Consider the following 26,489-nt stretch of genomic DNA (forward strand, 5'->3'; position numbering starts at 1 on the left):
TTAGGTTTTTATAAGGGTCCCTGAAGTTTCTCTCCAGCACACAATTGGCCTGTTCATTTTTTGGTCTCTTTTTTTTTAACTGTGGTTCATTTTGGATAGTCCCCACCATCACCATGTTCACCTTCACTGATAGTTACTTCGTCACTGTCAGTTAATTCTATCCAGTATATATATTTTCATATCAGAAATTGGATTTCTAGTTTCTCTAAGTTGGGTTTGGGTCTTTTTAGATCTTTCCTGTCTCTCCTTAATGTATGCGTTTCATTTTATTGAGCATAGCGATTGCTCTCAAGTTCTTATCACCAGTGTGATTTTGTGATCGGTTTGAACTGCGTTTTCTCCTGATCACAGGCTGTGTGTTCCTGTTTCTTTCTGTACCTGCTTGTGTTTTCTTGAGTTCTAAATACTGTGACTTTTACCTCATGGGTCATCAGGTGTTCTTGTCTCCTTTAAATAATTTGACCTTTGCCCTGACTTCTGGTTGGGTCACTCGGACACAGTGGGGACACACGGAAGCCTGCATTTTCAGCATTGTTTTAGGCAGGACCCAGGCGGCCTTCATTGAAGCAAAGCCCTGCCCCTTTGCTTCAGACTGGAAACGCTTCCAGCAGCACATCACACAGGCAGGCAGTTATTTTAGGGCTCCCTCGCTGTTCTGTGTAGCCTGATCTACAGTGTCTGAAAACGGTTGTTGTTTCCCCCTGTAGTGTACAGCTGCCCAGGTTGGGAAGGTCAACCTGGTTTGTGTTGCTCTGCATTGGTTGGGCATGCAAGTCATTGCAGAGAGAGGTTTCTTATAAGCGAGTACAGTGTGGTGTTACCACAGGCTCAGTGAACTGAGGTTTCTACTTCTCACTTTCTTGACCTTCCTTCGAGGAAATACAAGTTCTGAAGTTATTAAGTTACAAACCTATCTCTCCTTCACATTGGTAATCTGTGCTTAACTGGCTTTCGATGACAGGCGGCGTCTGTCATGGTAAAATCCAGGCTGGTGGTTGGTGGACGCTTCCCGGAGGTTTTCAGGACCATTCTTAGCCCCAGGACACATGCACACCCACCGTGCTTCTCCTGGCTTGAGTTTGTGGGTGATCTAGCCCCATGATCTGATCCCCCGCTGCTAACGGGCCCCCTCAGCGGTTAAGCACTCAGCCGCTGACCAAAACGCTAGTGGTTCAACCCCGCCCGCTGCCCGGCAGGAGAAAGACGAGGCAGCCTTTCTCTGTAAAGACTTGCGTCCTTGCACACTCATGGGGCACACCTCGCTGGTCCTGTTAGTGTTGGGGCGCGCACTCCTGGCGCCCCCTCTGCTGGTGCCGCCCTCGGCAGGAGGCTCACGCCCCAGACTGGTCTCGGGGCAGCAGGAAGACACCAAGGCCCCAAGTGGGGCCACTGACTCTCCTTGGTTGTGTCTAATCTGTAATTATTTTTTTATTTTCTGCTTCAAAAAGTTCAATTTTTATTTAGACCTTAATTAATTTTGGTAGAACTTAAAAGATTGTGTAGTTGTTTAACGAGTTTTTCTGAAAGAAATGCCCTGTGTTCTAGGCAAACGCAGCCTGTCACCGTGAACACGATTAGGAGGAGGTCTTCGTCAAGGATGTCGCTGGTAAGAAAGAAGGGGACCATGATGGCATCTTCTCTGGGTGAAGTATGGCCCTTCATATAACATGCCTTGAACTAGGTTTAAATGTTGAGTTTGGACCATCAGCATGTGCTGGTACCTGATAATTTTCAGTCAAAGAAATGAGAGTTTTCTATCGATCGAATCTAATGTTTACAGTATATTGCATGCACTTATAAATTAGGTCCAACCTAATATTAAAAATTTCACTCTTGACTACATAGCAAGAGTAATAAAAAGTTAGCAAGCATTTAACATACTGTATAACATGGTCTAATTAAATTAAATATACCACACGTAAGCTTTTCTAATCCTGCTCCCACCTAGGACTTTGGCGGGAGTCACAAAAAATGACACATAAACAAACAAACAAACAAAAAACCAAACTCCCTGCCCTGGAGTCGATGCTGACTCACAGCGACCCTACAGGACAGGGTAGAATACTCGGTGAGTTTCCGAGACTGTCCCCCTTAACGGGACGAGAAAGCCCATTTCCATTCAGCGATGCTTCCACTGATCTGGCTTCTGTGGTCTCGGCGTTGAGGGCAAATCCCTCACGGGTGCTCGTGTCATTTAGTTGAGAGGCTGACCTGGGGGGTGACCTCACTGTCACATCAGATCAGGGGTCCTCAAACGACGGCCCGCGGGCCACAGGTGGCTTGCCAAGGACATTGATCCGGCCCGCCAGGTGTTTTTGCCTCAGCTGCCTGTCCTGCTTAGCAGCCGACTCATCCCGGGCCCTTAGGAATTTGTTCATAGTTTTTTTTCTAAACTATTCCGGCCCTCCAACGGTCTGAGGGAGAGTGAACTGGCCCCCTTTTAAAAAGCTCGAGGCCCCCTGCATTCGATGGCTGACTTAGGGCAATAGTCCCGGGCTCTTCGAGTCTTTAAGGAGGGCTATAGCATCTTAATATTTACTTTCTACATAAACGGAACCCCTTACGGAGCTTTCAGGTGAAGAGAGAGAAACCAGCGGAGAATCTCTTTATGTGTACTATGTGATGCACCCCTATGGGGCAATGTGTTCTCACCCCCTTTCCAATTCTTCCATTTCCTAGCCTAAACCCCAGCCTTACGGGATGCCTCCCCCAGCCCAGCTGCATTATAATGGACACTATACAGAGCCATATACTTCTTCCCAAGGTAAAGCACACTTTCTGAAATGCCTCATTAAATTTGTACTGTATGGTCTGTGACCACTGGGGGAGACGGAGCCAGGAGAGTTCCTGGCAGCAGTCACACCTCAAGCCACTGTCATGATTTCCGCCATCCTGGATGCCCAGAGCCAGCCCCTCCCCTCTCTTGGGTGTGTGGACCATGCAGTAGCGATGTTGACATTCAGACGATCCTAGTCTTGATCAGCAGGAGTTGTCATTCTCCAACGGCCCCTTAGACTTGGAGAGTGTGTGTGACCTTGCTTTCTGGCCAAGATGGCCAGGGTTGATCCGTTTTCCCTCGGCCGAGACCATAGAGCACTAAACAGCTCATTGCTGCCATTTCCAGGGGACAAGTGTGGGGAGCTGCTGGTAGGGCAGGCCCTCTGATGCTTCCTTGTGAGGTTCTGTCCAGTGGACCGTTACCCTCTCCTCTGCATCCAGGCTCTACTGGAGGGCCGGGAGATGTAGATGTAGCAGGTGGGGAATTCCGCATGCTAAGAAGCTTAGGGTCTTAGCTGGGGATAAGACAGGGCCACAAATAACTGGAAGACAAAGGGCATGATTGGTTTGGAGAGGGAGCAAGAGCTTGCTGTGCCTGTCTGTGAAGAGAGGCTCCTGTCATTCTGGGGAGGCAGCGGAGCCTCAGAAGAAGGTGAAGTGGCCTTTGAGAGATGGTGGAGCCCGCACACAGGGTGGTTGGCAGGTACCCCTGTGTTGAGGGTTGGTGAATGCCGTGGCCCAGCCCTCCATGGCCGGGGAGTGTGCAGAGTAGAGCCAGTCAACGGACTGTCAGTAGGACCCTGCTGGGCAGCGTGGAGCAGAGGGATTGGAAGGTGGGTTGTGGGGACACCGTTTGTGCCAGGTGTCTTTTTTTTTAACATGAGAATGTCCACGCAGGGAGGTAGGCACTCTGGGAGCAGTGTGTGTTGGGGTGTGGCTTCCAAGAGGTTTCCCCTTGGGATATTTGCCGTTTCTTCTTTCACCTTACCTCCTTCTCCGTGGCCCTTGTCTTGTCCCTGTGACCCAGCCCCTTCCTCTCCCCCCTAATCCTGCCTGGCTGCTCACTCTTTTCTCTGAGTCTGCACACACCCTCACACTATTGTCCTTTGTCTCTCTCTGTACTGTGGCGGAATTATTTTCTCCTTTTCTGTATCACCTTCTTAGAATAATGTCTCCTTGAGCTTCTGCTTGCTGACTGCCAAGAGCTAAGCATCTGCCAGGGCTGTCGCGCTGAAGCTGCCCCCTCAGAGGGTCTTGCAGCGCCCAGGCTCCTCCCAGTGCGCTGGGTCAGTCCTCCCTTCTGCCTCTGCATCTTTCCCTTCACTGGGTCCCTTCCCTTGGCAAGCTGCCTTGGCCCTTTGGTCCGAATCCCTGAGTCCCAGCTTCCCTAGGGGCTGACTGCTGCCTCCTGCTGGAAGTCCTGAGCTCCAGGCTCGTGTCCCAGCAGCCGTCATGAGGGAGCCACTTCATGTCATGCCCAGGGTGGGAATGAATCCCTGGTGTCTGGGAAGTGCCCAGGGTTTAGTACCAGAGTTCAGACTGGGAAGTGTAATAAACAATGAATCTGAACCCTCTGCCCCATAAGTCTGCCTGCCCTTCCCGCGTGCCTGTATTTTAGCATGAAGTCACTCTCCTGCCTGCTCGGATTCAAAACTGAGTCTAAATTTGCTTCTGTGTGTCTCTGCCCTCAGGTTACAAGTCCTGCGGCCCCTTTCCTCCCTTCACATACCATTTCTTGCAGACCATCTGCTCCCTCATTCCGTTCTTGATCCAAACTCTGATCTCCACTCCCCCGGGCCTCTAGCAGGCAGATGCTTGCCGGCGAACTCCTGCCCTCATGCCCGGGCCTTCAGCACCATTCCTTAGTCTGCTTGTAGACCCGCTGCTCGGAGCAGGCCTCTTCTCTCGTCCTGCTTCTCCCACCTCCTCCCTGGTATCTTTCGGCTGCTCTGTAGCTGCCCGCTGCTGGAGCCAGCCTGGGCCTGGGCTCTGACAGTGGTCTTGCTCCTAGGATGCCTCGTCCCCTGCACCCTCCTGTCCACTTGCTACTGGTTAGGGGTAGGTGACCTTAGGCTTTGAGAGCACACTGCAGCCAGGCTTGCTTCTGGCTCAGGTCACCTTGCTTCTGGCCATTGCATGCTGGCAGCTGGGCTCTGCTGCATGTCGGCCACCCTCAGTGGCTTGGGCTGGGGGCCCTCCCCCCTGGAATGGGCATGGCTGGGTGGTTGGGGGAGACCATAGACATGACACTGGCCCTGAACCCTCTATTCACTGTGACCATTCCTGTTACATGGCTCTCCACCAGGAATGATGGGAGGGGGGTAGGTGTAGGTACCTGACCCCACCCACCTGCCCCTCAAAACATTTCATGGAGTGGCTGTGTGTGTCCCTCACCCAGCGTGCTCTTTCTCTTTGATAGTCACTGGTCACTCACAATATCGTGGAGCTTTTGAACCACAAAAAGCTGGTGCTTCAAAGGCCCTGTGCTCTGGAGGACTTGATGTTCATTGTCTTTGAGCTTAGAACTGGTGCTCAAGGCATCAGGGTTTCCAGTGAGCCGCAGGTCAGCTGGAACACACCTGCCCCTTCCAACCCCTAGCAGGACCATGCATGCTCATACATGCACACACACACACACACACCACACACACATGCAGTCACTGTACCACTAGCTTGATTGAGCTCCTGGCCGAGGGACAAGGCATAGCATGTGCAGCTGCTGGGGATACTGGGGGCCTGGAGTCGCTCAGACCCTGCTGCCGCACCTCTCCTCATGGGAGAAGAGCCCACGCACACAACCTAGAGAGTTCTTCAAAGAAGTGTTTACAGACATCAACAAGGGAGGGAGAGATGACAGGCAGTGGCCTGGTGCCCCAAGCTGTGTATTTGGCTGCAGTGCCCGATGTCTAGAAAACAAGAAAAAAAAAACAAAAACGTACTGCCATCCAGTGGATTCTGACTCATAGCAACCTTACATTATAAGACAGGGTAAAGCTGCCCACGGCTTCCCAGAGTGTGAACGCCTTACCGCAGTAGAAAGCCTACTCTTTCTGGAAGAAGTCCAGGGGACCGGTTTTATCTTTGTAGAAGAACATGGTTACGACTATCACTACAATACAATGTTTAGTGATACAATTTAAAAAAATTTATTTTAAACAGCAAATTTATAGAAAAACTGAGCAGGAAATAGGGCTATCATTTATACCCCTACACCCCCACTGCCCTCTTCTTAACATCTCGCTTCAGTGTGGTGCGTTTATTACAGGTGGTGCATTGTTGTTGACTGAATTCCTTAGCTTACACCGGGGTCACGCTTTGTGTTGGACAGTCATAGGAGTTTGACAAGTATGTAATGTCCTACGGTCACCATTACAGTAGCACAGAGAATAGTTTCATTACCCTAAAGGGTTCTAGCTCTTATCCCTCCAACCCCCACCACCTCGAGCCCCTAGCCGCAACCAGGGGTCCTTTGACGGCAGGTCGCCCTGCATTCCACACTGCCATGTTGTAGGACTCGGGTGAGGGGTGGGGGGGCTTTTCAGATTGCTCATTTCACTGGCGGTGTCTGTTGTGTGTTTCTCGCCCCCACCCCCACCCCCCCACACTCCGTTTCCTTTCTTGGCCCGGGTAACATTCCCGCGGATGGCTGGCTGCATCACTACTTTCTCCGTACTCAAGGGCATTTGGGTTGTCTCTGCGTCTGGCAATCATGAGTAGAGTTGCTTAGCAATGTGTGTGCGGGTTTCTGAACTTGGATTTGGCTCATCTTTAATATCGGCCCGAGCCTGATCCGCCCTGTAGCTGAGGAAGCTAGGAGGGTGAGCACGGAGGGCCAGGGGCACTTGGTGTTTCTAAGCCCCGTGGAGTGCCACGGGGCTTCTGTGTCTGCCAGGAAGATGAAGTCTGATTGAATCCAGTTTTTAAAATTCCATTCTCCAATACGCAGAAAAAAATAAATGTTTCTGCATTTGGCAGATAACCTCTTCGTGACCAACCAGAATGGGTACTACTGCCACTCGCAGACGAGCCTGGACCGCGCCCAGCTGGAGCTCGGCGGCCGCCTGCGCAACGGCAGCGTGTACAGCGCGCACAGCGCCAGCTCCTTGAACAACGCTGTGCCGCCCTGCCTGCAGCCCTCGCCCGTGTCCTCCAACCCCAGCATCACGGGCAGCGACGTCATGAGACCCGACTACGTCCCCTCGCACCGGCACAGTGCCCTGATCCCACCCTCCTACCGCCCCACCCCGGACTACGAGACGGTGATGAAGCAGCTCAACCGCGGGGCGCTCCACGCCGCCCAGCGGCACAGCCACTCGCTGCGCAACCTCAGCCTGGGCAACTCGTACGCGTACAGCCGGCCCGACGCGCTCGTCTACAGCCAGCCCGAGATCCGCGAGCACGCGCACTACCCCTCGGCCCAGTCGGCGCCCTCCCCGTTCACCCTGAACTACAGCTTCCACCGCCAGGCGCCCTACCCGTACCCGGCCGAGCGGCGGCCCGTGGTGGGGGCCGTCAGCGTGCCCGAGCTCACCAACGTGCAGCTCCAGGCCCAGGACTACCGGGCCCCAAACATCATGCGGACCCAGGTCTACCGCCCGCCGCCCCCCTACCAGGCCCCGCGGCCGGCCAACAGCACCCCGGACCTGTCCCACCACCTCTACTGCAGCAGCAGCAACCCGGACCTCATCACCCGGCGCGTCCACCACTCGGTGCAGACCTTCCAGGAGGACAGCCTGCCCGTGGCCCACTCCCTGCAGGAGGTGAGCGAGCCCCTCACCCTGGCCCGCCGCGCGCACCTGCACAAGAGGAACAGCCTCGAGATCGCGGGGCTGCCGCACAGCTTCGAGGGCCTGCGCCTGAAGGAGAGGACCCTGTCCGCCTCCGCCGCCGAGGTGGCCCCGCGGGCCGTGGCCGCCGGCTCCCAGCCCTGCGTCTTCCCGGAGAGAACAGCCCCCGACGAGCCGGAGGAGCCGGAGAGCCGCAGGTTCGGCCACAAGAAGTCCCTCTCGGACGCCACCATGCTGATCCACAGCAGCGAGGACGACGAGGAGGACTTCGAAGAGGAAAGCAAAGCGCGGGCCGCCCTGTCGGCGTGCGCGCCCGAGCCCTCGCAGCGCCCGGGTGAGGCCCAGCCCGGCTACTCCCCGGCCTCGGCCCCGCCACTGGGCGGCCCGCTGCACATTGTGGAGCCCAGGCCCCAGGGCGCGGAGGCCGAGCGGAGGGCCCGGGACGTCAGCCCCGTGCACGTGATGATCGAGGCCCAGCGGAGCCGAAGAGACGGGCCGCTGATGCCCTCCGTGTCCGAGTCGGACCTCACCATGTCGGGCCGCTGCCGGGCCAGGCGGGACTCTCTGAAGAAGAGGCCCGTGTCCGACCTCCTCTCCGGAAAGAAGAACGTTGTGGAGGGGCTGCCGCCACTGGGGGTAAGCGTGGTGGGCCCCCCTAAGTGACTGGGGGTGTGGGGTGTGGCGAGGTGCTAGGGAGTTGGGTCCCACTCGTGGTGCCCCCAGGCGTGCAGGGTCAGCATGCCCCTTGGGGTTTTCAAGGGTGTCCGGGACCTCTCTGTAGACCATGGGGCCAGCCTCACAAAGCAGGGCAGCCCTGCCCCCCGGCCCTTGCCAAGCTGTGAACCTCACAGACGCGCAGCCTTGCCATCCACAGCCCATGGCGCGCCGCAGGGCCAGCAGCCTCCAGCCAGCCTCTACCACGCAGTTCTCTTCTCCACATGGCAGCAGAGTGTGGACACGCGTCTGTTAGGTGTGCTGGACAATGATTGTTAGACTCAGCCTTGCTCTTTCCTCGGAGAATTTTAAACTGGGTCCCCAGGCTTGCTGGGCTCTGTTGGATCCTCGGCTTCTCTGTTGTCCTGTGGCCTTGTACAGGCTTCCCGCCCCTTCCGCAGGGGTCCAATCCTCCTGCATCCTTTCAACCGCGGGTAAGAGGTTGAGCTGGCAGCTGCCTTGATCCCTGGGAGTGTTACTTACCCATCCAAAATCCAAGGGTTTCCCCAGTTTCCCTTTATTCCTGTTCCCCAGACCCCATTTTCCAGTGTGTCGGGGCCTTGCAGCAAGCCCGGCCATGATAGAACTCACTGTGGCAGTAATTTCTTTTAGAAGAACTGATACCAGGCTAATTCCAAGGAGTTGGAGATCAAAGGTGTTAGTGTTCTCTGTTCCCCCGTCCCCAGCCCCCACTCCTCCCTGGAGTAGGTAAATTCTCTCCTGTCTCTGGGTTCGTGTCCCTACGATTGCTGCAGCGCCTCCCAGACACTCATGCAACTTGAAGGAACTGTCTCCCGTGGTTGGGTGGTTGTAGTTAGGTACCACGGAGTTGGCTCCGGTCCACAGCCACCCTGTGCACGACAGCCCCACCCTGTGCCTTACAGTTGGCCGTGTGCCTGAGCCCATCGATGCAGCCATGGTGTCAGTCCATCGTGTTGAGGTCCTTCCTCTCCTTTGCTGCCCCTCCACGTGACCAAGCAGGATGGCCTTCTCCGGGGACTGGTCTCTCCTGACAACGTGTCCGGAGGATGTGAAGTGAGGTCTTGCCATCCTTTTTTCCAGGGAGCACTCGGGCTGTATTTTGCCATGACGGACTGAGTTGTCCGGTCAGCACTCCATGGTACTTCACTGTTCTTCTCCAGCTCCACAATTCAAATGAACGGGCATTTCTTTGGCCTTCCTTATCATTGTCTAACTTTCACATGCATACGAGGCTTGCATCAGGCGCACCTTAGGCCTCACAGTAGCACCCTTGCTTTTCAGTACTCTAAAGAGGTCTGTGCAGTAGACTTACCCAATGCAACTCATCTTTTGATCTGACTGCTGCTTCCACGAGCATCGATTGTGGGTCCGAGCAAGACGAAATCTTGGACAATTTTAACCTTTTCTCCATTTATCACGAAGTTACCTATCGGTCTATTTGTGAGGATTTAGGTCTTCTTTACATTAAGTTGAGATCCACACTGAAGGCTGCAATGCTTGATCTTCATCAGCGAGTGGTTCAAGTCCTCCTCACTTTCACAAACAAGGTTGTGTCATCTGCAGATAGCAGCTTATTAATAAGCCTCCTTCTGATCCCGATGCCACATTCTTCTTCATATAAGCCAGCTTCGCCGATGATTTGCTCAACATACAGATGGAACAAGTCTGGTGAGAGGATTAAACCCTGACACACCTTTCCTGATTTTAAACCATGCAGTATTCCCTTGTTCTGTTTGCACAACTGCCTTTGGAACCATGGACAATTCCTCACTTGCACCACAAAGTGCTCTGGAATTCCCATTCTTCTCACAGATATCCGTAGTTTGTTTTGATAAAGAGAATCAAAGGCCTTGGCATAGTCTATAAAGCACACGCCAACATCTTTCTGGTATTCTCCGCTTTGAGCCAAGATCCCTCGGACATCAGCAGTGGGCCCAGGGGACCTTGTTCCAGGTCCTCTTCTGAAAGTGCCCTGAACTTGTGGCAGCTCCCTGTCAAGGTACTCCTGCAACTGTTGTTGGATGATCTTCAGCAAGATAAGACTTGCGTTCCATATCAGTGGTATTGTTCTATAGTTTGAGCATTGTGCCGGGTCACCTATCTTTGGAATGGGCACAAATAATGGATCTCTGAAAAAGAAAAAAAAAAAGACCTCTTCCAGTCAGTTGTCCACGTAGCTTTCTTCCAAATTTCCTGGCACAGACCAAGTGGTTGTGGGTGCCGTTTGGTCCCCAATCCGAAGGTCTTGCCGAATCGAGCCAAATGCAGGGTCCAGAGCCAGAAGTCCAAAGCATCCCATGTCAAAGCCAGTGTTTTGTTTCTGCCAATGCTCAGACAGTAAATGGGGCTCCCAAAAAGGGCAGGCCTTGGTGAAAGAGTGGCTTTATCTTTCAGCCGACCACCTCCCCGTGGACCACACAGGATGGTGACTGAAGTCACACCCCACCCCCCCCAGGAAAGGAGGGTCTAAATGTACATCCCACCCTAGTCCTGCGACAGGATGGCCCTCCAAACTGGGAAGGGCCTAACCCTGCATCCCACGCCAACAGATATCCCTCCAGCACCGGAGCGTGAGCACCAGCATGGAGCCTGGGCTCTGCAGCACCTCCCGGGATGGAGGGCAGGCATGACAGTGATGAGAGAGGGGCCTCATGCCGGAATGTGCTCCAGCTCCCTCGCAGGCTCTTATTTCAAATGTGGGTCATCAAGGCATTCAGAACGAGGAGCGTGCAGTAAATGAGAATGCGGGCATGTTGTAACTAATGTCATGGAACAGTTGTAAAAATTGTCTAGTGGGAACCTGACCCACTCTGGAACTTGCAGCGAAGGCTCAGAATACGACCGAATCACCCATTTCAGTGACTCCTTGGAGTTAGTGCCGATCACGTTGCGGCTGATGGCAGCAATTTTATTCAACTCTCCCCACCCACGTGGCTGGTCCTTTGGGCTTGCCCCGTTCTCCTCATCCGGGGATTTTGTTGTTGTTGTTGTTGTTGTTGCAGTCGAGCTGGAGTGAGGCTGGTTTCATATAGTTTGGAGACAGAGCTGAGAAGAAAGGCCTTTCTTTGAAATTGGGGTTGCTCTCAGCAGAATTCTTAGGGCTTCCAAGGAGGTTTGACTACCTAAGGAGAGTTAGGTTTCTATGGCTTACTTGGCCGTAAGGAGGAAGATCATTGACTGTGGCAATAAGTTTAGGAAACCCTTGTCTGCAGGGGACAGTCACCCATGGGCCTTTCTTTTAAACTGTCCTCCTGTGGTCATGGTGGTGATCCAGCCCTGTCGCCTTTTCCCGGTTTAAAGTTGGGACAGCTCTGACTAGTAGTGACCCACTCCAGGTCACTAGTCTGCAGCCGACTACGGAACAGAGCCTGGGGAGGCGCCGAGCAGAGCCACCACCCGCTGCATCGAATTTGTTCACGAGGACGGAGAGCATCTGTGTATTTCAGAATTATAAAAGCATCAGGGAGCCCCGGTGGCATAATGGTTACGAGTTGGGCTGCTAACTGCAAGGTCAGCTGTTCGAACCCACCAGCGGCTCCGCTGGAGACAGACGAGGCTTTCGACTCCCATAATGCGTTACCGTCTCGGTAACCCACGGGGGCAGTCATACCCTGTCCTATAAGGTTGCTATGAGTTGGTACTGACTCAGTGGCAGTGAACTGACTTTCAGTACTCTCCTGGGACCACAGCAGATTGTCCGGTCCTGTTGCAATTGGGGAGTTTGGGGGGAAGGAATGCTGTCCTTCCTGCCAGCCCGCTCCCAGCAGCCTCACCTCTCCTTACAGCAGAGCCCTGCAACCAATTGCCTTTGAAGCCCTGCTATCTGGGAGACTTATCAGGGCTTTGGCCTTGAAAGGAATGCTGCCTGGTCTTTATGTTGGGGAACACGTGTGTGAAGGCGGCTCCTCTGTGCTGTGCCAGCTGGCCCGAGCACGCCCTCGGCTTGTCCCCAGTCTTCAGCCCGGCTTTGCCTAGGCGTTGTGCTGGGTGCTCATTTCACGTAGACGCATACCTATTCTTCCAGGGGATGAAAAAGAGTCGAGGAGTCGATGGGAAAAAACTTGGCCCTCTGAAGCTGGCTGCCCTGAATGGACTCTCTCTGTCTCGTCTGCCTTTACCTGACGAAGGGAAGGAAGTGCCTTCCCGAGCCACCAATGATGAAAGGGTACGTACGCACGCCCCTTGGGGCGTCTTGTCTGCTGTGGACGGCAGCCGAGTGCTCTCGTGGGCTGTCGCTCGCTTTCCTCACTTGGCCGTCTGACGGAGGACTTTGTCATGCCCGGGCCTTTACAGCGAAGGCCTTCCTGGGACACTCGAGGCTGAGAATGGTGGCTCACTGGCTCGCCTGGGAACGCTGCCCTGTGTCCCCCCACCCCCAGTCACGTGGGGTTGGCTCTCTTGCTTTTTGCTGGTTTTCATGTTTGACGTTGTCTACAAGGGCACAAAACGGAGCTAGGGAAGGCAGTGGGAATGGGCTCTTCTCGTTCATGTGATCCCAAGAGTAAGCAGTGCCTAACATTTCCAACACTTCCTCCCCGACTGGGATGGGTGTGCTGTGCGCTTCGATTATGCTGCGAGGAGCGAAAACGAGCATGTTTACGGCTGCAGCCCAGAGATGCTCTCGGAGCTTGGTCCCCGGGCTCCGTGTTTGCGTGTTTTTTATGCAGCCTGCGTATCTCAACGTCAAAGCACGTATTCCTAGAGCTTGGAAGTGATTGTCCCCTCCGAGGACTGCTGTGCCCCGGCTGTTCTGCTTCTCAGGGGTCCCGAGATGTGAGGGGTCCAGCAGTGGCTCGCGGCCAGCTGTCGGCTGTAAGCAGAAGTTCCCTGCATGGGTCTCACCCTGAAGATGCTGCCCTCGCCCTCGTCCCTCTGCTCCTTCATGGCTGCTGGACGCTTCAACATCGGCTTTTGGTTTCGCCCTGAAAGTTCGGCATCAGCCGGGTGCTAGACCTGACACCAGAAGCGAGGTTTCAGCCCAGCGTGCGGGAACCCACCTCACAGGGTCCCACTTGTGTCTTTCAGTGTAAAATCCTGGAGCAGCGGTTAGAACAGGGAATGGTGTTCACAGAGTATGAAAGGACTCTTAAGAGGCGGCTCGTCGACGGGGAGTGTTTGACAGCAAGCCTCCCTGAGAACGCGGAAAGAAACCGGTTCCAAGATGTCCTTCCTTACGACAGTGCCAGAGTGGAGCTGGTCCCAACTAAAGAAAACAACACTGGATACATCAATGCGTCACATATTAAGGTGAGAGTAACGTTCAGGGTCGTAAGCACCGCGAGCAGGGTTGAGCTAAGTTACCAGGTTGTAACAGTTGGGTTCATGTCTGGTCTTAATAGACTCCAGTTTTGAACCAGCTTGGTGCGGCCAGCCGCGGAAATGGCATGGTGGCCACATCTGACCTCAGCAGGGAAGGAGAACGGGACTCCCTCACTGTCCCTGGATGATTCCCATGGGGCTGAGGTCAGACCTCCCTCCAGCCTTCTTTCTGCTATGAGGACACCAGCCAATCCCCTATGGCACTCCGCTGCTCTGTTGGGTTCCAGAATCCCTTGCACTGGCCACTCGGAAGTCTCATACAGCACTCATGAGTGTGGGGACTTACTAGGGAATGTGCCAGGTTACAAGCTGCCAAGGATGCAGGTCTTTCATCAGCTACATCTCCTCTCAACCACGTTGGCAGGCACGTCTCTCTCTAGCCCTTGCCTTCAGCCAAATGGGCCCTTGCCCTCTGTTCTGCTCAGGCACGTGCTACAAAGCGCCTGTAGCACCGAGCACTGCCCAGAGAGCACCCCACTCTGCACACCAGCCTCCTATCCAGAGGTACACATCTTTACTTGCTCTGTGGGCAGGGAAGCCAGCCTTCCATCTCATGGTCTCAGCACAGCTCTGATGCATGGTGCCGGTCTTGTGGCTTCTGCTGCCCCTGCCACTTCAGACAGGAATCTCACGTGGGCTTCCTCTTCCTACAGCTGAGATGGCTCACTCTCATGCCCAGCGGACTGACAAAATTGGCCAATCCCTGAGTTACAGAGTCCCGCACACCGGATTCACTTGTTCCCACCAGTGGCTTGTTGGGAGTCACAAAAGTAACATGGCTAGAAGAGCCATGCCCAGCAATTCCCCATCCCCACACCAACTCTGCTTTCAGCCGGGAATCCTTGCACCAGAGCTGACCAAGAGTGCTTATCAGGCCAGGCTGGAGCCAGCAGGTCCGCCTTCCATGTGGGGATCCCTGTGCCCCGCGCCAGTCCTGGACCCAGGGACCGCTCCTTTCCCCGTCTGGAGAGCTCTGCTCTGGCTCATGGTTCTCTCGGAAGCAGGGCATTGCTAGGGTTCCCTCCCCATCTACTTGGGTGCATCTGCCCAGACCCAAAGTGCCCACTGTTGGGAGGTGCCCACCCGAAGCCGTTTCTTCCAATGGTGCCCCCTGCTCTTTGTGCATGCTCCCCGCCGTCATCTGAAAATATGTGGTGTTTAGAAGAGATCTTTTCCACAAGCAGTGAAATGCCTTTCGTTAGGGTGAAGCCGTGCAGGTGGGAAAAGGTGATATTCCCGGCAGGTGGTTGCGGAAAGCCAGGGCCTGCTCCTTGCTCGTGGCGAGAGTCTCTAGGATCAGGTGTTGCTTTTCCCTCCCTTTTCTCCTGCAGAGGCAACCAGTGCTGTGGCCAAGGGGCAGTTTGGCCTGGCACTGGGCAAAGCCGTGTTGGCTGTCGGCGCATGTTGGTTCTCCCCGCTGCTCTCTGGGGATCTAGACTCACACGACTTTGTTTTAATTTAGAAATGATTTCTTCCAAAACAGCTTTTTTTTTTTTGCTAAGTATTCCCTGTCTCTAATGATGGGGGCTGGTTCTACAATGATCAGTCAGAATCCTCTGGGGCAGCCAGACGAATGGTGGCAGGGGCGGGGCTTCAGGATGGACGATGTGGCCCGTCTCCTGGCTCCCCCACACCCACGAAGCCATCTGATTGCATTGCCCTTGATTACCCAACGCCACCACTCCTCCGGGCCACCCCCTTCATGAGGCGCTCCTCCCGGTCCTAGGTCGGTGTTGGGACTCTGATACCTGCCCCAGCGGGTGCTCCCCAAGTGGTGGGCGTGGGCTCCTGGCAGGGGGATGTATTACGTATTTGCTTAACTTCTATGATTCAGTTTACCTATTTCTAGTAACCCCCCCTCCCCCAAGTGGCCGATCTGCTTCTGACAAACACCCCCTGGAGCCATCAGCCAGAGTGGGGTCACAGGCAGCTCACCAGCACCACCACCTCCCTGTAGATGGTGACTGTCGCCTCTTCTGATTGCAGGTTGCTGTCAGTGGAATTGAGTGGGACTACATTGCCACTCAGGGACCCTTACAGAACACGTGTCAGGACTTCTGGCAGATGGTGTGGGAACAGGGAATTGCCATTATCGCGATGGTGACGGCGGAAGAGGTGAGCTTTTTGCCTCGGGAGCGCCCCCTATTCACCGCGGAGCCTCCTGCCCTGAGAAGGGAAGGCAGGGAGGGTGGGATTTCTGGGCCTGAGACGTGCTGTGTGTCTTTGTGCTTTAAAGGAGGGTGGAAGAGAGAAGAGCTTCAGGTATTGGCCGAGACTCGGTTCCAGGCACAACACCGTCACCTATGGCAGGTTCAAGATCACCACGCGCTTCCGCACCGACTCGGGCTGCTATGCCACCACAGGCTTGAAGATGAAGCACCTGCTTACGGGCCAGGAGAGGACAGTGTGGCACCTCCAGTACACAGACTGGCCTGAGCATGGCTGCCCAGAGGACGTCAAGGGCTTTCTGTGTCAGTGTCGCAGCTACCGGGGAAGGAGGGGGAGGGCGGGGGGTGAGGGGGGTCCCCGGGGTGGTGGTGGTGGAAGCTTTAAGAGGATCCTCTGTGCTGTCAGGTCCAAGCTTTGGCCTTTACTTTGAACTGTGCATCGGGGGGTATGAGGGAGGAGCCCTGGCACAGTGGTTACTCGTTGGGCTGCTAACTGCAAGGTCAGCAGTTCAAAACCACCAGCTGCTCCTCGGAAGAAAGAGGGGGCTTTTTACTCCTAAAGAGTTACAGTCTCAGAAACGTCACAGGGGCAGTTCCGCCCTGTGCCATAGGGCCGTGAGTTATGGTTTTGGGGTGTTGTGTAGGTAGACTCTGTCAGACTCTCAGTCTGCGACCCATCTCCTGCTGTCCATGGGCGGAGGAGCCGAGTCTGTCCGGGACTCGCTCAGGGTCGCACACCAACTGGTGGCTGGGCTTGACCGAGGGGTCTGCTGAGCTGGCTCTTGGGGTCTTCTCGTCACTGGCGATCCTTTCAGACCCCAGTTTTCCTTCCTATAGGCTATGCCTTAACACCCCCCAACCCATGCTTTCCACAATGTACTGATTTCCACAGCCTACCTTGAAGAGATCCAGTCGGTTCGACGCCATACCAACAGCACCAGTGAACCTAAGAGCCCCAACCCGCCGTTGCTGGTGCACTGCAGCGCTGGCGTCGGGAGGACCGGCGTGGTGATTTTGTCCGAGACGATGATTGCCTGCCTGGAGCACAATGAGGTGACGCTGCCCTCCACGTCCTGCTGTGCCCTTTGCAGGCGGCAGCAGAGTGCAGGCAGGAAGGGGGACATAGGGGCCTCAGAGTCCTTCGTGAACAACTCCTTGGAGGCCTCGAGCGCTATCCCTTGCTCCCAAAGGCGACATCTTCGGAGAGATTCCCAGGCCCCAGGGACGTAGCTGGTGGCCTGTGGGTAATTAGTGGTCTGCAAATGGCAAGGCCAGCAGTTTGAAAGCACCAACCGCTCCTGGGGAGGAGGATGGGGCTTTCTCCTCCTGTGAAGAGTTACAGTCTCGGAAACTCATGGGCCAGTTCTCCCGTCCCGCAGGGTCACTGTGAGGCAGCGTCCACTCGAGGGCAGTGAGTTTTGGGGTCTTTTTATGAGCACGCCAGAGGTTCTGAGAAGCTGCTGCTGCGGGCCTGCAAATCCTGCTAGTGTCGGGGGTCCAGGTGCTAGGACACCCATGCCCCCATCCCCCTTCTCAGGGGACCGAGTGGCCCTCATTGCCTGTCTCTTGCTCCAGGTGCTGGATATCCCACGGGTGCTGGACATGTTGCGGCAGCAGCGGATGATGATGGTGCAGACCCTCTGCCAGTACACGTTCGTGTATCGAGTCCTCATTCAGTTTCTGAAGAGCTCCAGGCTCATCTAAGCTCCCAGTGCTGCTTCTGGGGACCTGAGCGAGCGAGCGAGCGCGTGGAGGCCTACAGCTGGGAGGGAAAGGAAAACAAAGGACTCTTCTGACTCAGACGTCCCTGCATGCACCGAGCGATTCCTGGGGACGCGGGCGGTCCAGTGTGAGGGCAGGGAACCCGGCTGAGGAAGGAGGGGTGGCCACATTCTGCCTGCACTCTGAGCACACATGTTGGACGGAGGCCGTCTTTTCTAGCTGATGCTTTTTCTCTGACTGAGAAGATGCTGGGCGATCCTGGCAACCATCGAGGAGTTGTTTTTTAAAACTAGTCTTTGATCATGGGATTTTCCGACTGAAATACCAAGGGGCTTGTTTAGGGAGGAGTGGAATGTTCCAGGAGGATTAGCTCTGTCCTCCCTGTCAGGCTTTGTCTTTGAAATCACACTGTTACCTTTTGTCCATTTTAAAAACGTTCTCAGACCCCACACTATAAAGAGAATCTAAAGGTATTATTTTGAAACATAGGATTTTTATATTCAGAAAGTGTTTTTATCCTAAAGATTCCTCTATATTTGTACCTTCTATATTTTCCACTCAAGAGCTCAACTCATGAAGATGCCGAAGCGAGTCAGTTAATTGTACGGGAAAGTCGGGGAGCGAAGGCACACTGTTTGAAATGCCGGAGAATAATCAGTGGTTTTGTCGCCACCCCCCCCCCCCCAGTATTATCTGCACACCTGAATGAGTTTGACTTTATTCGTTGGCAATGGAGTGGAGAAACAATTGCATCAGATGGTTTTAAGCACTTTTGTTGTTCAGAGCAATACATTTGCGCTTTTATACATGTGTCTCATAGCCGAGCAACATCAGTAATGACAGCGGATGTTGTTCGAGGTGCTGGGGAGAGCAGGGTTCCCAGGGGAGTGCAGCAGGAGGGCCTGAGTGCACATGCACACTGCCACCTTTGTCGCTGCAGACCCACAGTGTTATCTGCACTCACCTGCTGGGCGTGAGGATGGGGCTGCTCAGGGGCATGGACCCACAGCCTCCCCAGGGATGGACCCCAGGGCCTGTCGCTCTTGGGACTTTCCTTGTTTCCTTGGGATCCAAACCTTTGTTCTTTTCCCCCCAACAAGGCCAGGCTTACGTTACCATTCAGGGAAACCTTGAAGAGGTTTTACTTTTTTTTTTTTTTGGTTGAAAGAAGGGAATCAGTAGTAACCGCTCTGACTTCTGGTGTCCAAGCCACAGCCTGAGCTGATCGGGGCCCCAGAGATGGCTGGGGTTTATTCAAGAGGTACTTGAACTTGCACACCTTACTCCCTGAACGTCACCCAGAGGTCTTGAATTGTCTTTAGCCGGACAGCTGTCTCAGCCTTCCCCCTGGGACACGGCCCAACGGACAGAGCCAGACGCAAGGGGTGGTGTCACCTAGGCCCAGACAGATGCTCTGGGTCACAGGTGGCCAGGAGGCGGTAAGGACACACTGGTACACTTGGCTGAGCGCCATTTCTATTTTTGCTCCTCCCAGGCTGCTTGCCCACAATGGAAAGCTCCCAAAATGTAGAGGCCAGGACAGCCCCTCCAAGCTCACATCCTGGGGATGTTTTTGATGCCGGGCTAACTCCTAAAATAGGCTCCTTCTCTCTTGTGACCACGGAGTGTGTGGTGTTAGTCCTGAGACAGCCCTTTCTGCTGTGTGTGTGTGCGTGTGCGTGCGCGTGTGACCGTGCGTGTAAGGGTGAGAGCCAGCGCCCCCTGCCCTCATACCCCCATGACCCATTACTCTGAAACCAGCCACTACAGAGAGCAGAAGTGAAGACGAAACGTGGCCACATGTTCCACTTAAGAGTAAAACCTCCATTTCAGACAGCGATTCTCAACCTGGGGGCTGCGACCCCTTTGGGGGTAGAACAGTACTTTCACAGGGGTCACCTAAGACCATATTTCCGATGGTCTGGGAACTAACTGAGCCACCGCTTCACTCCTCTGTCCATCTCCATGCGGTCCACCCACATGCAGATAGGACCACATGCGGCGTCACCCCACATGAGCAACTATGTTAGAGTCCCGGCATTGGGAAGGTTGAGAGCCACTGATTTAAGATCCCAAGTGTTTTGGCCTTTTTTAAAAGTCCCATTTAAAGGGGGGAGAGGGGAATTAGGGATTGGCAGTATTCCGAAAGAGCTCCTGAGAAGAGTGGAGCACGGGTTGTACAGTGACGTCGCCCGCCTCCGGATCGTCACAAAGGGCAAGAATGAGTCTCAGTGGTGTTTCTTTCCAGTGGTACGTTTTTTTCCAGAATTGTGTTACTGTCAGGTGAAACATTTTGAAGTGCCCCATTGACAAGAGCATACTGTAAAATGGAAGTCTAATTAAAGAGTAATATATGGTATATTTGTGTTCTGTTGTAGTCATTTGATTCTGACAGAATTAAGAGGGCAAAATGACAGTGGAATTTGTTACTCTTGAAGTGTGGCGTGAGACAGCTCTTGAGAGCCACCTATCTATATTTTTCCTGTTGGATTTTACAACTTCTAATTCCAACTAGTATGCAAAGCCTTCCTGAGTAGAAGAAAGTGACAGACGGTGCTTTGGGTGTGTGTGCAGGGGCTCCCCTGTCTGAAGTGAGGTCTCAGCGTGCACAGAGTTCATTGACCAGTGCCTGTTAACTCCTCTGTTACTAAATTACCTGAAAATGCCCTCCAGGTACGTGTTCACACAAGGGAGATGACATGCTTTCCACCGCTTCCTCTGGCCTCTCCGGCATCCTTGTTTCCCTGACTAGTGGGAGCTTTTGAACAGAGAAAATGCTGGAATCTCGCTTGGACTGTTAATTGCAATTGGTATGATTTTCTTCCGGAACACAGGCTGTCAGGGGTTCAGAAAGCCTTGGCACTTAGGCCTCTCACAGCCCCTGGACAGGATGAAAAGATGCTGGACCCGTGCGTTCTTACAAGCTTCCAGAAAGAGCCCGGCACAGCAAGAGGACAGTGGGGGGCACTGTGCACCCGGCGGGACCGCTTTCTCGGAAGCGCTGCTCTTCAGAAGAGAACCGTCTGTTCAGAGGGTGGCGGGGGGTTTATGCGAGGTGGTCAGCGGTTCACAGCCACCTCTGGAGAAAGACGGGGCTTTCTGCACCCAGAAAGAGCCTTGGAAACTCATAGGGGACAGTCCTACCCTGTCCCACAGGGTCACTTGAAGTCACCGGCATTGAGTTTGTGTGTGCACATGTGCAAATTACCCTGATGATTGTGTGAACACATGAAACAAGGGTATTTTTGCTTTCTTACAATTTAAAACATCGCACATTAGGTGGAGGTGTTTACAATATTATATTCGTTTAAACTACTAGTCACACCCCCACTAGCTCAGCCTGTCCCGCTCCTTGCTTTCCCGCTCCCGTTTGGGGGCTTCCATTCTGCCTGAGCCTGCACCCCAGAGGGAGGGAAGGGGGGGTCTTTGGCCCTGGCTTCATTTCTCCCCCACCCCACCAGCTCCAAAACACATTTAAATGGAGACTTTCTCACCAACGAGATTTCACGTGGAAAACTAAAAATATCCCTTTCTTGTTTAAAGCTATTTTGTATTTTTACATGCTGACCTTGAGCTTTTCATACTCCTCTGGCTAAGGCTCCATTTACCTCCCAGCTGGGCTGTTACCTGTGCCCTGCCAAGAGAGGAGCGTGTCCAGTCGCTCACCTGCATGTGTGGAGGGTGGCCGGAGGGCAGGGGGGGGTTGAGAGAACGAGGTCTTTGGGTGGTTAAAAGGGCCTCGTTTTAGGCCCACATGCCCTGGGTTATGCTCGGGCCACTCTCCTTGTCTTTCCGCGGTTTGCACATTTGCCCTCCTTCAGAGACGACTGAACCCGCCCTTCTCACCACAGTCTCCACCCACCAAGATCCTCACTCACTGCAGGGGCAGCTTTGAAGTCATGGAAACGGCTTTGGAACCTTGGTTTGCACTAAGGGCGGAGGAAGAACCATAGGCACCTGTCCTGACTGAAAAGACACGGAACGGATGGAGTTTGTGTGCTGGGGCTGTCTATGTGCAGGAAATTCACATATATTCTTACAGGCCTAGCTGCAAGTTGAGTTTGGGGGATAGAACAATAGCACCCCATGCAAACAATACTCTAAATGGGCTTTCAACTTCTTGGCTTGTTCCCCAAGGCTTATTTGAACCTCAGAGACCCAAAGTGTCAGACAGGGAAACAAGCACCAACAAAGCCGTGGAAGTCTGAAACTGAGTGCACCCAGGCATCTGAGACACAAAGGCCGAGTTTACCCAGGGGTAGGGTCGAGGAAAGCAGGAAGGATGGAGAAAGGAAACCCAGGGAGGGAGGGAGGAAGGCGCATCTCGGGAGGAAATGGATGCGCTGAAACAAAATGCATGCACATTGTTGAACGGAAACTGATGCTCAGCTCTGTGGACCTTTACCTAAGTCACAATAAGAAGGGATTTGTTGTTGTTTTTAAGTACAGGTGAATTGTGCCTTGGAAGCAAGGATGGGGAAACTGCCTCACTAAACCAAACCATAAAAAGCCTGTGGGAAAATCCCATTATCCTTTGATTGACTATTTCTGTGGCGAGACAGGGCTTTGTCCTTCTAGGCCTCTGCACAGCTGGAGGGCGGCTAGAGAGGCGGCTGGGAGGGAGTCAGGTGAGGATGGGGCGCCCATGAAGACCCATCTGAACTGGGCATGCTCCAATTCAGGCTCCAAACCAGGTAGGCGGTACACCTGGGTGGCCCAAAGGAAGGCCAGGCTCCCCGCCCAGGTGGGCTTAATTCAGCCAATGGAGTCAACCAATGCCTTTACACACACCTCCCAGCCAGAGTTTGAAATGCCCTGGCAGTCAGCGGGAAGGCCGGCTCTCACCCTGCTCCCTGGCCAGAGGCAGGTGGAGGTAGGAGACGTACAGGCGCGGACCCCAGAGTCCCAGCCTCTCTTCTCAGATACTCGCTTCTGGCCCCCGCTCCTGGTCAGTGCAGGTGGGATGGGGCCCCCTCTTAGGGTCCCCTTGTGGGCGCAGTGGCACGAGGTGGCCTGTGTCCAGCTGTGAACCCCAGCGCGGCTTGGCACGCTTCCCTGAGAGTGTGCACTCCTTGAGGCTGTAAAGTTTACAGTGTAAACCCCGAACCTTGGCCCGTCCTTCATAAAAACCCACTTGGGTTACCAACCAGGCTCTGGGTGAATTCTTCCTCCCTCGAAGCCAAGAACCGAGAGACCTCACGTTTCCATAAGATTTGGGGGGAGCCCCCTTGGACTGAACCAACTCTCCAGAGTCTGTGCAAGAAAGCATGGCAGCACTGCTCCCCATGCCCCCTCCTGCCCCCCCCCCCCGGAATGAGGCCTATGAAGGAATTCTTCCGGGGGTGGTGGGTGGTGGGTGGTGGTGGGTGTGTGTGTAGTCCGGTTGGCCGGTGTTCCCAGGGAAAAGGCCACCAAGAGAACACAGTAGGATGTCAGAGACGCTGGCGTGGAGCGTGTGGGATGAGGGACAGGCTGGGTATGAGGAAGTGAGCAGGAGAATGGCCAGAAGGTTCCATCCACTTGCATGTCTCCCCTCGGACGGCCACTTGCAAGAAATGGGAGGGGCTGGGAGGGAAGGCAGTGCGAGGGGGTATGGTACCTGGCTGCTCCTGGGGAAGATGAGGCGTTCCATTCCTGTATCCAGTTCCAGTCGCAGAAAGCCACAGCCCTGCTGTGTCCCAGAGTGGGCGGGCTGGAGGAATCCTCACCTACTGCAGGTAAACGACCTGTTCCCAGGCTGCAGCAGCGGAGTCCATGCTGGGCGTCGAGAGCGGGTTCTGGGGGCCACAGCACAAAACGCCCGTGGTTTGTCAGAGCCCATTCCTGATGCTCCACTGCACGAAGCATGAGGTCCTTCTCAGGGACTGGTTACTCTTGATACCACGTGCAAAGTACATGGGACAAAGTCGCCCCATCCACTTTCCCAGGAGCATTCTGACGGAGTTCTTCATCAACAGACGTTTTAAAAAATGGTTTTGTTAATTAGCGAATGACTCAATGACCAGAATCGCTTATTGGCTCTCAGAAGGCCCTGCAAGGCAGGGAGGCCATGAGTGCGCGCGCCCTCCCGTGGTGCACAGGTGTAGGACAAAGAATCAAAGGTGTCCCTTGTGGACTGGGGCGTGTTAGCCCTGACCACGGCATTTTCAGTGGCTTCCTATGCAGGTGAAAGCTGGGCGAGGGTTGCTTTGAACCGTGGTGGTGGTGCTCGCTCAGTTTCTAAATGAGAATGCATGGCTTTCCTTGTAACACTCAGGCAGCATTGTAGAAATGAACTATCCAAGACAGATAGAGTCTTACCAAGCTGTCTGAGCTAGTATTTGATTGAAGACGTGCATGTCCATGTGTCCCATCACCACGACTCTGTGGTGTCTGCTGCTTCACCTGCATACTGATGCCGGTCGTTCAAGAATGAAGTCACGATCACACGCCAGCAGGGCCCTGGGACTCAACCTTGGTCCTCCTCTCTGCACTCTCCAGGCTGCAGGTGTCTATGCTCACAAAATAGAAACTACCTTTGTTGCCTCCTTGCCCTGGCTGGAACTGGTCGTGGCAGAAGTCAGATTGCCTAGGATTGGACAGAGTGAACACTGGCCGGAGTGAACTCAGCCTTCACCGTTGACTGTGCTGCTGCCGGGTGCCATGGAGCCAGTTCCCATTCAGAGCAACCCGGCGTCCAACAGAGCAAGACACTGCCGGGCCTGTGCCGTCCTCACAGTTGCTCTTACGCTAGAAATCATCCACGTGGCCATGGTGTCAACCCGTCTTGTTGAAAGGCTTCCTCTTTTTCGCTGCCCCTCTCTCCTGACAACATGTCCAAAGTATGAGACATCACATACTTTAAGGAGCATCCTCTCTGTATTTCTTCTGGAAAGATCTGTTTGTCCTTTTGGTAGGCCATGGCACTTTCAATATTTTTTTTCCAGCACCATAATATGATAGCATGATGTTAGTTGTGGGTTTTCCCTCGAAGCTCAGATGGAATATCAGGTAGAGGAAGGAACTACTGTTCCTATTTTTCTCAATGTTTTAATCCTGAAGGGCTGTTGGATTTTGTCAAATGCTTTTTTTTCTGCAGCAACTGAGAAGAAGACAATGTAGTGTTTGCCTTTTAAATAGAAGGGGTCTTCATGATATAGAGCCCATTAAGATTTGGCTTACTAGTATTTCAGTGCGGATTGCATCTGTATTCAAAGGAGGCATCAGTCTAGTTTTGGTGTCTGGGTAACACAGGCCGCCTCAGAATCGAGTGGGAATAGTCCCTTTTCCATGATCTAAAAACACTTTTGGAATAGTTGGTATGAATTTTTCTTTACTTGTTTGGTAGCATTGACCAGAGCAGCTGTCTTGTCTTTGATGTTGACTATAGATCTCGGGTTAGGATTCAGTAACATTCTCATTAGATAGTCCAACTAAAATTAATACGGACCCCAGATGGCACAGTAGTTAAAGAGCATGGCTGCTGAGCAAAAGGTTGATGGTTTGAATCCACTAGCCAGTCCATAGGGGGAAGATGTGACAGTTGGCTTCTATAAAGATTACAGCCCGGGAGACCCTGGGGCAGTTCTACTCTGCCCTGTAGGGTTGCTGTGAGTTGGAATTAACTCAGAAATGGGAGGATTTTTTAAAGTTTATACAATTATGGTTTGTAGAATAATGAGTGCTTCCACCGCCACTTCAGCCTTGTCCCCATCCTAATCCTCTGAGTTGGCAGTGGGCCTTTGGAGATGTGATGAAGGGTCTTGAGAGGCAATGGTCCTCTTTATCCGGTGGCCCAGTGTGAGCAGGGGCTCCTCCTCAGACGGCGGGAGGGAGGCAGACATGGAGGAGACGCCAGGAGGGAAGCAGGTGAGGGAGAGTTGACAATGCTGTACAGCAGGCCTGGAAGATGAAGGGGCCCATTACTCTTGTATCCTGCCACTCTGCCACATTCCTCCATCACTTCCAGAACCCCTTTGTGGAGCTTTTGAGTTTTCCATATATAAAATCACATCATCTGTGACTAATGATAATTCACCTCTTCTTTCCCCAGACGAATACCATTGATGTCTTTCCTTTGCCTTAGTTGTTAGCTAGGACCTCCAGTGTGGTGTTCAATAGAAGGGGGGACAAGGGGCATTCTTGCCTAGTCTCCCTTTTCAGTGGGATACTCGTCTTTCCCTATCACGAGACACAACGCCCCCTCACTGACCCACAGGGCTACAGGGGACAGGACTAGAGACACAGAGTGGGAATTGTGCCCTGTCTGACTCATGCCCACACTGGAGCAAAACAGGAAGAGAGCGCAGCAGAACAGCAAAGGGAGAAAAAGAATGAAGTACTTGAGGAATCCCAAAAATAGACCTCAGGGCGTGGCACTTCACCAGATCCAGTCAGAAAACACCCCGAAGGGTCAGCAGACAGATCGGGAACTATATATAGGGTTGTTTTTTCTCCACCCCCCCCCCCCATGTCTGTCCATATAGGATAGGCACGGTAACTGATCCCGAGGAGAAAACAACGGGGCTAATGGCTCTGGGGCAACATGGGAGAGGAGGAGGGGGTACAAAGGGAGGGGGGAACAACAACCCCCAGGACAAGGGAACAAGAGATCTAAAATTGATGGCAAAGAATGCCTGATGGGGTTGGATCAAGTGCATTGTAGCCAAGAGAAAGTACTGAGAGTCAAATGAAGGTTGAACTTGATAGTGGTACAAGAGGAAAGTAAAAAGAAATAGAGAAAAAAGTTAGGCAAAAGATATTTATAGAGATATAAATATAGGCATGCACATATGTAAATACACTAATATGTAACAATAGGGGTATAACTCTGTACATATATTTAAATGATAAATATTAAGGTAGCAGATGGACATTGGGCTTCTACTCAAGTACTCCCTCAATGCAAGAACACTTTGTTCTAATAACCTGGCAACATGTGATGCTCACCTTCCTGACACAATCGCTGAAGTCAAAACAGGTGTGGAAGCAATGTGGTGAAGAAAGCTGATGGTGCCTGGCTATTAAAAGATGGAGCATG

General features: G+C 53.5%; 1 protein-coding gene across 3 annotated transcripts in view; it reads left to right on the forward strand.

Moving 5' to 3' along the window:
* The window catches only part of PTPN21 (protein tyrosine phosphatase non-receptor type 21), an 83,561-nt gene extending 63,732 nt beyond the window's left edge, over positions 1–19,829 (forward strand). For all 3 annotated transcript variants that reach the window (XM_075531453.1, XM_075531454.1, XM_075531455.1), the window contains exons 11-19: positions 1,546–1,606; positions 2,680–2,764; positions 6,754–8,201; positions 12,286–12,426; positions 13,287–13,508; positions 15,567–15,695; positions 15,817–16,051; positions 16,641–16,801; positions 17,324–19,829. In XM_075531453.1, coding sequence (XP_075387568.1) covers positions 1,546–1,606; positions 2,680–2,764; positions 6,754–8,201; positions 12,286–12,426; positions 13,287–13,508; positions 15,567–15,695; positions 15,817–16,051; positions 16,641–16,801; positions 17,324–17,452 — 2,611 coding nt within the window. In that variant the 3' untranslated portion in view covers positions 17,453–19,829. The remainder of the gene's footprint in view (positions 1–1,545; positions 1,607–2,679; positions 2,765–6,753; positions 8,202–12,285; positions 12,427–13,286; positions 13,509–15,566; positions 15,696–15,816; positions 16,052–16,640; positions 16,802–17,323) is intronic.
* The last annotated feature ends 6,660 nt before the right edge of the window (positions 19,830–26,489 follow it).

Source organism: Tenrec ecaudatus, chromosome 14, assembly GCF_050624435.1.
Source record: "Tenrec ecaudatus isolate mTenEca1 chromosome 14, mTenEca1.hap1, whole genome shotgun sequence".
Taxonomy (NCBI): domain Eukaryota; kingdom Metazoa; phylum Chordata; class Mammalia; order Afrosoricida; family Tenrecidae; genus Tenrec; species Tenrec ecaudatus.